The sequence below is a fragment of the Antedon mediterranea genome, chromosome 1 (genome assembly GCF_964355755.1).
Source record: "Antedon mediterranea chromosome 1, ecAntMedi1.1, whole genome shotgun sequence".
In the NCBI taxonomy this organism is placed as follows: Eukaryota; Metazoa; Echinodermata; class Crinoidea; order Comatulida; family Antedonidae; genus Antedon; species Antedon mediterranea.
In genome coordinates, this window is record NC_092670.1 from 14,776,964 (window position 1) to 14,789,957 (window position 12,994).

Consider the following 12,994-nt stretch of genomic DNA (forward strand, 5'->3'; position numbering starts at 1 on the left):
AGCCGGTCGTCCCTCCCCTGGTAACCCTCTTATTAAACCTACAGATCACAATCAACATTAAACGTGAATAATGTTCTCAGCTTCAAGCCCGTAGCCAGGATTTTTACAGGGGGGGGGTTCTTTTTTCCCAAAAAGGCCCCTCTTATGGGAATTACCTCCGGTGTAAACCAGCTTATATGATTTAATATCAAACGATCAAAACACCAATGATATTGGTCACCAGCTACAAGAGCACCCACCTCTCCTAAGAGTTTCCTGCCCCAGGACCTTGGCCTCATCATGGTTGGGGCAAGGGTAAGAAAAATTTGAAAAGATAGAGCGCTACAGGGGCGGTCGCAGACTCGCAGGACTATTTTAAGAGGATTGCCCAAAGACTCCAGTGCTGTAGACAATGAGTATTTGAGCAAGAAAATTGTTAAATGACACCCACTACATGGTACTCTCGCACGTAAAATTCATAATAAATTGCACCTCTAGTTCGACGGAAATGTCACTCACTCATAGTGCGCTAGCAAACAGAGGATCGTAGCATAATGTTATTCGACCGGTAATAAAAACATACGCGACTAACAATAGGCCTATAGGATAACATTTTTGTTTTCGTTCAATGCGAACGTCACGGGGAAGTTCCCGATGAAGGTACTTCTGGTACGGTATTACATTTTAATAACTGTAGGCCTACTCAATTATTGTAAATTTATTAGCAATTAATAATTTTAAAAAGTTATACAAAAAAATATGAAGCTGCTGCTATAAATATATTGCGCAAATCTTTAAATTGTGTTATTTTCAATTAAATGCTAAATAAAGTCAGATGTTAAAACCACAATTTCAAAAATTCATTTTTTATTTATCCACTATAAACTTTAAAAAAGTGTTGTTTAAACCACACTCCAAAATAAAACAAAGAAAATTATGATATGACATTTGCAGAAGGAAGCAAACTTTGCTCTGCTTCCGGTATATACACGGTTAAAATTTCGGAACTTCCATAAATTACTACGGAAATTCGGCCTAATATTTACGGACGATGGAAATGAAGATAAATAGGGTACTACACGCATCGGGAAAAAAAACTATACGCACAATTATGATTTGGCCTAAAAATTGGCTTTAGATTATGGAAAACCCCCGGCAAAACGCAATAATTATGACAAATCGATTATCAGCCTTGGTAATATGCCTAATATTTAAAAGGAATGAATATAAGCTATATTTTTGTTTTGTCAAAAAGTTCATATTATGTGCATGCTTGATCCATTAGAGGTAATCTGTGATAGTTTTTATTGCTTGTATTATAACACAAGTTCATTTTGGATTTTCAGTAAATTACCAATGGTTTATTTAAGGTCAACGCTGTAACTAATGCCTCACTATTCAATCAAAATGTTATTATTATACTACTAACTATATTGTTGAAAAATGGATTGCGTGATATCAAAATGGATTGATGTAAAACGTAACAAAGATACGATCTTGTCTCGTATTCATACAGTGATGAAGCGGAGGGTTGTTTTTGTAGCGTTCCATTTAAAATAATTTTTGTTACAAAGATATATTTTGGTTGTGAAGATCGCTAAATTCGTTGGCGCCAGACTTGCTTCTTTTACCAATTTTAACAATAAGCTAACAACAAAACATTGAACAATGATAAAATGCCATAATACTGTAACTACTTTATGACTAAGTCTATCAAGTTCCGAGTTTGCTCAGCTACCGACGCGGTATAATTCTCTGTTAATTCTGAAATTCGGCCTAATATTACGGACGTATACGGAAATGAAGATAAACTGGGTACTACACGGAAAAATAAACCTATACGCAAAACTATGATTTGGCCTTAAATTATGGAAAAACGCAATAATTATGAACAAATTGACGACCCATATGACGGGTTTTTCCCGAACACACTGTGTGTTGGCCTCCTTTCGTACCTCTCATCAAGAGAGAGATACATCTCCCTGCTCTCTGACGCGCGCACCACAAGAAACTAGTCAATCAGAAATTTGTTCTGCGTATGTTCAGAAACGTATCTACTTTTATCTGTGCGCGGTATAAGTAGGCCTATTGGTGACTGCTGTGCCAATTTACAAATATTCTCTTTCAGACTGGACTTCTATATAACGTATGAATATTGATATTGTATACGAAGAAATGGGACTCAATTTTAATTTAGTGGCAGAAACAACATTTAGTATGAAATTAAGGGTGTTGCCCGGGCCACTAAGACAACACCCCTGGGTCCGCCCCTGCGCTAGATGCTTGGAAATTAGTGTTATTGAAAATATCAGGATGTTTGGTAGAAAATATGCCTGATACTGTACACCGCACCGCGGCACCATACCAAACTGTTGCTGTCCGACATGACTGTGCCCTACACACACCTGGCATGTTTCAGTTCATCACGTCTCCTTGTGTTTTTTAGGAAATAATGACCCCCAACCCCTACCCGGGGGTGGGGGCTGCAGGATACAGTACAACAGTATAAAACAAGAAATAAGGCCATGGCCTAACTTGGCTGGGAGCATTGGACAACTAGGTCTACTTGACCTGGCTGGGCTAGCTAAAGTAGGTAGGGGATAGCCTAGCTAGGCCTAAACAATTATCATAACATGTATTTGACTAATACAGTACAATTATAACAAAATAGGCTATAGCAAAATAGTCAACAAAATATTGATAATAAAATACAATCATTTTAAACTTAATATTGTGCCTTAAAAAGGGTTATTTGATTGTCAATTGGCTGTGTTTACAAAGGGCTGCCACACACGCTATGGCTATACCATATTCTTTGGCTATAATAGAAGAGCAGCAGCTGGAAAGATGACAGCACATGTTTTTCCACTGTATTTTAGTAACCAAAATGGTTGACATTTTTCGGGGAAAAGAATCATCAAAGACAGAAGTGAAGAATCTCTTTCTCCAATTATTACACATTATTTAGGCCTACTATTAAATATTGTTTTTTTATTAACTATATTTTTTTTACATAAAAATTGATTTGTTTAATAAAAGAAACCATTTGGTTTAGCGACGTTAATTGCTGGTTTGGGGAACGCGATCGCGCAGGCGATCCGTAAAAATGATGGACTGATCGCTTTCGGAAATTCCCTTTTATTGTGTAAAAAGAGTGATGGTCACAAAGAGGAGACCTACGCAAGAAGGATCAAGTGATGAAGCAAGGAGTTCTTAATTAGAACTCCCTATGTAAGCAGGCCTAGAATAACCATACCACACACCACAAGTGGCGAACGTCCCCTACTAAAAGCAACACGTGCGCAGTGTAACTAAAATGAACTAAGTTTTTTTGCGGGGCTAATACTAAAGTCAGAGACGGCAAATGATGTAAAATCACGAATTTTCTTTGTAAAATAAATTGAAAATTGAAAATACACTGGAAACGGCGGGAATACTAGCCTAGCTATTTTATGATACGATCTTGCTATTTAGTAATAAAAGTAACATTTGCCTGCTGGCTATACTACAGAAAATGCAAAAAAATCATCATATGCTAGTCTGGTTTCAAATGGCACTTCAGGAAAAAGGGGGTTCGTTCGAACCCTACGAACCCCCGTGGCTACGGGCTTGCTTTTCGCAGACGAAACGCCAAACATCCACGTATAATTCAGATTGTTGCAATTCACTTTTGGCAGACAGAACATTCAAGTGTGTTTCGATTGAACTAGCGCGTTTTGTTTGAAACTCGGAGGTGCTCCAGAGCATGTCCAATTTGTAAAACATTTAATACGTGTATATTAACATTACTATATAGGGCAGGTGAAAGTCTCCAAAACGAATAATGCAGAAATGAGAATATAATTTATGTTTTAAGGATTTGATGATTCCATTGTATAAACTGAATGTTCGCTTCCTTCAAGGAACTGTTAAGCAACGTTTAGGCTTGCAGAGCCTGTAGAATTAATGCATTTTTTTAACCATCTTAGGGAACTCTATAATTCTGAACATGTCTACTTAAAAAAACATGTTAATAACTAGGCATGGTGGATGTCTCCAAAACTAATAATACGGAAATGAGTAGTAGTTTTACGTTTAATTCATTCTTTTAATGATATGGAATGGAATACTCATTTTTAAAGTAGCCTTTGGGGTTTGTAATAGCCTATAAAATGTATTATTTTTTATATTATTTCAAGTTCAGTATTTAGCTATGCCACATGCCCAGTGTATTTTAATGCTTCTCTTCCTGTTATTCATATCATGTTCTCACTTTTCTAGTGATCAGTACACTAGGCGGATCACCTGTTGAGATTGTTTGGCTTGTCTTTATGTTTGACTTATTGCCTTATTAAGGATGTGGCACGGGATGACGTGTATATCAAACCGTAATAATGTTCCACTTCAGAGAACACTAATTTTTAAGTAGCTTTTGGGTTTTGTAGTAGCCTATAAAAATAATAGAGGTTTTCCAACCGTAATGACTTTCATGATTTCTGTATTTTTCATCTGTTTAACATGTATACTTCTAACCAAATCCTGTTAACAGTGCCACCCACGTAAATACATGATTTAAACAAACACATCTTTTTTTTTACAAAGGTCAATGCCCCTCCTCTACAGTAAGAACCCACCCTCCCTTCTTTCATGTTTCGTAACATAAAAAAGTAACTCAGTGTGTAGAGTATTGACTGTGGTCGCCGGTTATATCACCTATGCATGTCCCTTCACACCAAATTCACATGAAGAACGTTCTATCATGTCCTATTGCTAAATATTTAATCACTTCGGGTTTTAGAATACAATATTTAAATCCCTTCTATGAATGAAGAGGAAAACCGTAATATTTCTTTATAATGCCGTGTTTAAATTCGGCCTATGGAAGAGTATAATGTTATTTATACCATGTTCACATAAGGCCTACAAACAGCACAACATAATACAAGCACTGTCAAACAGCTTACATTAATCCATGCTTCTAATACACTTACCATGTTCACACCTGTAACCAGAGTACCCTGGTAGACATTCACAATACCCATCATCCCCATCTGTTAAGCATGTACCCCCGTTCTCACATTGTAACAGATCACATATATTGGCTAACTCTAAAAAAAAAATGTATTGATCTATGTTATTGGTGCACTTAGTAAGAGAACATGGCCATATATAGATGGCTGCAGTCGCGTGCTCAAGTTAGTGTTTACCAACCGACCGACATAGTGAGTTGTAGAGTCGCGTGCAACGTGAAAGTGATACAGAAATTGTCCGCTATCACGCCTGTAGTCACTATCGTGCCCTAAAGACCATAACATAGTCTCTACATCTCTGCCGTTGTCTTGATACATTCTGATTCAGTTTCCATCCATCCCGCACCATGTTTCTCTTCTTTCTTGTTCAAATGTGTTTCTCTTTTGTCAATATTTATTCTTCAAAAGTACATTTATCTTACGGATAGTTATTCGACGTTAATTCGATTTTTGCTATCGTCCGTGTACTTAAATTTTAGTAAGTAATGCTCACGACCAATGTTTTTGAGTTATAAACTCAAAAACATTCATATTTAAATCTAATTGCGCATTTAACGTGTTCCTCTTAAATTGATATCAATTTATGACTTTATTGAATTCAATTGATTATAAAGTATTAGTTCTAATATAGCCCATTGAAAACTCCTTACTATCATTTTTTTGTGCAGGCCGATTTGGATTTATTGCTCTGATCTGTTACTATAATTACCATACCGGCATGATTTTGTGGGAAGAAGGAGACTCGGCCAACACATGCAATATTCTTCCCCAACCATTTCAGCCATTTGAACGGGTAAAGGGACTGCCACGAAAAGGAATGGACAAGACGATCATGTGACCAAGTACATACGAATGTCCGAAAGCTTATGTTTCAAATTATAAGCATCAACAAATTCAATTTCTTATCAAACATCGTAAACTATTAAATAGTGGGTCATTTAATGAAGTAATCTGGCAGCACTAGTTTTTCTTTTAGCGGTAGTGGATTAAACACCGCCTCAAAGACATTTTAATATAATACCGCCTGTGCGTGGTTAAATAATTTCCTGCCTGTTAGAATGTTGATAGGATGCCTATTTTTTTTGTATAAGGAACAAATAAACAAAGGGTAAACCGCCACTCGGCACAGAAATAATTCCAACATTCATTTTCATAATTATTATACAAAATCGAATCATTTTAAGGGGAAAGCGAAAAACATCCGGTAAGTAATTCTGAGAAAGGGCCTAATACAAGAATTGCAAGCCTAACAATGATTCTGTAAAGTGTAATCGAATCTTTTTAACTTTACATTTATTTTAAAAATAAATTATTAAAAACCAATACAATTGCAGGTCTATTTAAATTTGGTTTATTAATATTATAGGCCTATTACTGTAAAATAATTAAATATTTCGGTGCCAATTTCATTTTTTCAACTATAGCTACTGCAGTAAATACATTTCGTGTACAGCCTATCCAATTATTTAGCAAGCTTTTAGCTTTAATTGGGTAGAATCAACATTACATTGAGTACCAAAAACATTAAACAAATAGTTACTGCAGTAACTGAAGTAGAATGATTTGGACATGATCCATAAGGTCTTGGTGTAAATATTGCATGTAGACGAATAAAATCATGTACTTTATTTAACCTTCATTTACCTTGACTTTTGCAGGAAATCTCATATGATTCGCAAAAAGTAATCGCATTATGGGTCGAATGGTCAAATTTTTAGACCTTTGTAGGGTGTAATAATATGATAACATCTATTTTGGAGATGAATATTATTTCCGTTATCAGGTACGCTAAGCTTACTGAATCTCATAGAGAGGCGTCAACTAAGTTTCACTGAATTAACACGTTTTACATGTATAACTTACCTATACCAAATATTGGTGTAGCAAACAGTAGCACGGCTATATAACAATTTAACCAGTGTGACGCCATTGTCACAAAATACACCTAGAAATGAGAAAGAAAGGGCGAGTTAGTTTTATAATTCAAGATAATTCTTGTTTTAAAAAGCGGCAGGCTTGATTTATCTAACATGACTCGCAAATTACAGAATGGGAATCTATGCTTTTTAAATCAATTAGCCTCAAATTTTTTATTATTAGGCTATAAGTAGTGGAATGGTTACCGGAACCACGAACAAAGGACCTTGAATTTGGTAACAAATTGTTATTCAATGTTCCTTTTCGCAGACCGATCATTTAGCGCCATTTTTTGTATGTTTAATATTGCTGTGTTAAAGTTTGTAACCATTTTTTTTTGTAGAAGCAAAAACTGAAGAAAAACAATGTTTCATGCATCAAATGAATAAATGAAAAAAGGGTTGTCAATATTACTATTTAATCCCAGGAAGGAAAGCGCAAAATTAATGGTTAATTCAATCAAGTAGGCCTACATTGAATGTTAGAATGAATAACACGTGTAGAGGCTGTCAAAAAAGAATCCTTCATTTATTAATTAGGATACAATGTTATGAACATTTAGGCCTACATGCAATGTGTTAATCGTGACTAGAGATACTTATGTGATGTGAATCTCAGACCAGGGAAAACTGCATCCTAGTTTCGAACCATGCAGTTCTTGTCGGTCTGGTCTGCTACTTTTGATGAATTTACTCAATCTCTAATTAATTGTCACAATCGATTAAAGTTGAAATAGATTAAGCTCTCAGAAACTGAGCGAATGGCCTAACTTGAAAAAAAAAGAGATGCCTATAGAAAAGTCGAGACCAATCACTCCCATACCCAAGGCCTATATTATCTTTTTGTTAATATTAAATTATTTAATTAAATTAACACTATTAATCAACTATCTGTTTCGCTTTAACTTTTTTTATGTCGCGTTCTTTTCTCTTGGTATGATAAGGACATCGATTGTTCGTTCTTCCGTGGGATATTTTTTAACAGGATGTATTACCGGACACTTGACTGGACATTCTATCTGCTTCCAAAAGATATGTGTCCTTATTTACAAAATATGGTACAATTTTCAATCTGAATTTGATTACTTTTACGATTAAGATTTTAAAATAAATTGAAGTATAAATTAAAATTTACACCATTTTTGTTCAATTCTAAGATTTTGAACAGGCAATCAATATACAGTAATGATAATAAAAATAAAAAATTAGCAAAAATGTAAGTAAAATATAATAACCAAAAAAGATCGACGTTTTGGAACCATCATGGAACCATAATTCTCAAGAACAAATTAATGATTAACATATTTAAATGTTAATCATTTGTTAAAACAACAATTAAACAAAAGCACCAAAGCGTGACAGGAAAAAAAGCCTACAAAGCTAGGCCGCTCATCCTAGTTAATTATTAATTTGGCTTTGGTGCTTTTATTTTATTTTTTTTTAACTTAGAGCCGCATTTCTTTTCATTTCAGGTATAGTATTAAGGAAAAGCCTTACTGATTACTTTTATGATTTCCCTTCTACAGATGAAAACTACTTCTACTAGATTTTGGGTTTTTTTTCTCTCAAACAGAACAAAGGTTTTTATTTAAATTTAGTTGTTAATATGATTTCGGATTATTTACAAGGGCGTAGAATTGATAATAGTAACCATAATCTAAATTTCCCATTTGTTCTGTCACGAACATTGATTTTTGGAATACGTAAGGAGGCTAAAATAATGCAATAACATTTGAATAAGGTCGTTAAGTGTAACCTTTGTGAGAGGCCTATATCAGCATCGTCTTCTTTAGCCTTGTTTTATCATTACCACTTCCGATAATCCACCAATTATTTAGGATTTATTTCCTACACTCCAGAGTTCATCCAGAATGATTTTCCCCCTTTCAATTTCCTTATCCGTTAACCGGCAGTTAGTGTACAATGCAACGTTTATTGATAGTTGTTATAATCACTGATTATCACTAGTCCGTGGACAGATAACAGTTGTTGTGTTTTACTCGTTTCATTTATTTATTTCACCAGCATAATACCAATATAAATAATGACAATACAACAAAGATATGAGAAATGATGGGCATGGGTAGTTTATGCAAAATACATCACTGTAACTCAAATAAGTCATCTACTCTTCATATAAAAAGAAATTAACATTTAAAAAGGTAACACAGTTAACCAATTGTTATTAAAATTTGTCTATTATAGTATCTGTCTACAAATGTAAAAGAAAAGTCAGCAAGGATCAAATTTATATTTATTTATTTATTCAGGTATAACAAAAATTACAAAGAGCAGACAAAAGTTTGAAAATATTGTATTACAAAGCATACATACAGAAAAGCATATTAAAAAAACATTAAAATGTAACAATTGCAAGGTTATTAGATGAGTTATCATATATGTTGCACATTCACCTTTTTTTCTAAAAAAATATTATAGATGAGCTTGATTGAAGAAAAGCAAGACGGAACCTATTACATTTTGGCTTTGTTGGTCAAATTGTGAATATTAATTGAGGATAATTTGAGAGGTAGTCGGGGTCCTTCCCACTGACTGTATCTAAATTCCCTGTTTTAATTATTTATGGGAACGAAGCTATGAATGTCCAGTGGTGGACTAAGAAACGAACAGTTTTACAAAATAATAGCGGCCTTCCCAGGTTCAATAATATTACCAGTAGGTAGTTTATCAATATCATGTCATTAAGTTATTAAGTGTATACTTGTCAATCAGGCAATTCAAATAGGATACCGGTACTACACAAGGTTGAACCATAAAAAACTTGCACGTTTGACAAAAAATAAATAAATAAGAACAAACAACACTATGTGTATATAAACATAAAGGGCGTATAAGAATGTAAAAAAAAGGAGGACCTCAGAACTGGGCTTTAGGTCTAAAAAAAAGGACAGCTTTTTGACAACATTAAAAAAACAACGCCTACATATTATATTGTACACAAATTGAATTCACAGAAGAACTGAAAATAAATTCTTGTCAGAAATAATAATGATATTACAACAATATGATACTACTAGAGGGTGAGCTCGCTTCGCTCGCTTCCCCTCTAGGAAGTGTAGACGATGGTTCTCGGAATGATAATGTTCTCCTTATACGTTTTCTGTCGGTTACCATTATTGAAAATGCTTGACATTCGTAAAACTAAACTACTTTGTTTCACAGTGTTTTAGATGATTAATAACATTTTAAAGTACAGTTTTTATTGTTTGGTAGGGCCCTTTGGGGAGGCGGAGGTCATTTGAGGGAGGTGCTTATTCGAGGGATATATGTTAAATTTTGTAGTTTTAATAATATGGTAACATTTATAATCAAATGAAATCCTCTAATAGATATGACATAAGACATTACGGCTTGCAACATGGGCAGACATCTCGGTCCTAACGGGACACAGGAAGATAGCCTACAGTTATTCCTGCAAGCTTACTCAATAAAACTCAGCTATCGGGATTTCACTCGAAAAAAGTCTTATCATCAAATCTCTCTATGTAATTTTATAATACTATTCCCCACAATATATTCTGATTCTTTATGGCGTATATTTAATTTGATCTTTATTAATGTGCAGTATAATTCCTATTATTTAACTACTGTACCTTCACACACGCGCGGTATGTTTTAAAATAAACAAAAAACTGAAATGGCTATGATTAATGGCCAAATACATCTGGGTTTTTTTTTTCGTCTTCCAAAGGGACACTGTATTGATTGATAGAAAGTGCCTGTTTCCAGTCACCTTTAGGGTCAAATCTATTATTTTAACTGCTCCCTTGTGTATAAAAGAGAGAAAATATTTGAAACCAGGTTGTTGCAAGGTGAACTTATCTTAAACCCGGAAATTACTTTGACCGGGAAGAATTGAAATTGAGAGGAAAATCTAATGTTGAAATCAATCAACATCTTCCTAAGATAGAAATATGGAACAATAGCGTCGCTTTGAACACTAATGTTATCAAATCTGCGTTTCGCGGTACATTTCTGATAGATAAGGTAGGTATCCAAGGCGGAGATTTGTACTGAAGTTTTTGCATTGTGCTCGCCTATGTCAGAATTAACCATAATTTATATATAGATACCCATGGAGGTTTTATTTTTATACCTCCATGCTATACCTAACATACGGAGCTACAGATACATTATTTCATTTTTTACATTCATGATAAAACATACTTTACATAAGCAACATCTTTATTGATATATGATCATTTAAAAACCGTCAAACGGATATAAAATTAATTACCTTAAACGGAAAAAAAAATACATATAAAATTGTTAAATTTAACTTATAGGCCTAACCTATATAAACTATTCGAGACTACAGGGATATTTTGAATTAGCGCCATAATCATAGCTTATGATCATGTCACGTCGAGATCATAACAATAATGAATGAAATATTATCTTCAATTAAATTTATACTTGCATTCAATGTTGCGGTATATTAGAAAATAAAGTGAAACAATTGAAAATGAACATTTTATTGTAGCCTAACCAGAAATTAAGCATCCAAATAAATAGGCATAATGTTTGACTCGAAAAACTAACAAAAGTACAATGGTGGTGGAGTGGTGCACGGTATTCATTACAAAACAATAATAACCTCCTTAAATTATATAAATGCACTTAAACATAGATTATTAGTAGAGTTATATTAACTAGTTAATTAGTAAAATATGATTTAAAATCTTACCCGTGACTTCACTGCAATTGAGATGTAGTGGTCTCTCTTATAAATTTATTTTGTGTGTCGAATAACCGGTGCGAAAAAAGGGAAGCGTTGTCGATCCCGTTCAAAGGAAGACTGAAAAAGCCATCTGCTTGTAGCTAACTAAATGACTTGTTGAAGTCTGTCGCTACCCTTGAACTTTTGGTAGAAGGTTCCTTTTATGCATGTTTAAAATCGTGAGAGTGAAATCTTGAAAAGCATACACTAGAAATATATTTTTGACCACTGTAAACACATAATGATTTAAAATATTGATTGGCACTGCGGATAGATTGTTTTAACACAATTTTTAACAAGGTTGTGGGGTAGATGCCCTAGGGTACTGTAACTACTGTAAATAAAGAGACGGAACTGTTATGCACCTATATTAACATTAATAGTTAATTACAGAATGACGATTATGTTGACATTAATATATGGTTTGTTGGTGGTGGTGGTGGTGGGTGGTGGTGGTGATGATGATATTTGCTGATACGGAATAATGATGATAAATGATAAGGATAAGTATGATGATGATGAGATGAATAAAGATTAGATTATAAAAATAATTAAGTTATGATGAACAGACCTATATGAATGAGAAGAATTATGCAATGCAGAGATAAATAACGATTAAGAAAATGATGAGCATAAAGATTAAGGAAATGATAAGATAAGGATAATGAGAATGATAAGCATAAAGATTAAGAAAATTATGAGATGAGGATTATAAGAATATGAGCATAAATATTAAAAACATTATGAGATGAGGATTATGAGAATGATGAGCATAAATATTAAAAACATTATGAGATGAGGATTATGAGAATGATGAGCATAAATATTAAGAAAAGGATGAGATTAGGATAATGAGAATGATGAGCATAAAGATTAAGAACATTATGAGATGAGGATTATGAGAATGATGAGCATAAAGATTAAGAAAAGGATGAGATTAGGATAATGATAATGATGAGCATAAAGATTAAGAAAAGGATGAGATGAGGATAATGAGAATGATAAGCATAACGATTAAGAAAATGATGAGATGAAGATAATGAGAATGATGAGCATAAAGATTAAGAAAATGATTAGATGAGGATAATGAGAATGATGAGCATAAAGATTAAGAAAATGATGAGATGAGGATAATGAGAATGATAAGCATAAAGATTAAGAAAATGATGAGATGAGGATAATGGGAATGATGAGCATAAAGATTAAGAAAATTATGAGATGAGGATAATGAGAATGATGAGTATAAAGATAAAGAAAATGATGAGATGAATATAATGAGAATGATGAGCATAAAGATTAAGAAAATGAGATGAGGATTATGAGAATGATGAGCATAAAGATTAAGAAAA

General features: G+C 33.6%; 1 protein-coding gene across 4 annotated transcripts in view; it reads right to left on the reverse strand.

Annotated features, from left to right (window-relative positions):
- The window catches only part of LOC140057789 (CUB and sushi domain-containing protein 1-like), a 66,891-nt gene extending 55,185 nt beyond the window's left edge, over positions 1 to 11,706 (reverse strand). For all 4 annotated transcript variants that reach the window (XM_072103547.1, XM_072103555.1, XM_072103540.1 and 1 more), the window contains exons 1-3: positions 11,613 to 11,706; positions 6,852 to 6,933; positions 4,950 to 5,066 (exon numbers count right to left, since the gene is read on the reverse strand). In XM_072103547.1, coding sequence (XP_071959648.1) covers positions 4,950 to 5,066; positions 6,852 to 6,918 — 184 coding nt within the window. In that variant the 5' untranslated portion in view covers positions 6,919 to 6,933; positions 11,613 to 11,706. The remainder of the gene's footprint in view (positions 1 to 4,949; positions 5,067 to 6,851; positions 6,934 to 11,612) is intronic.
- Positions 11,707 to 12,994: the final 1,288 nt, after the last annotated feature.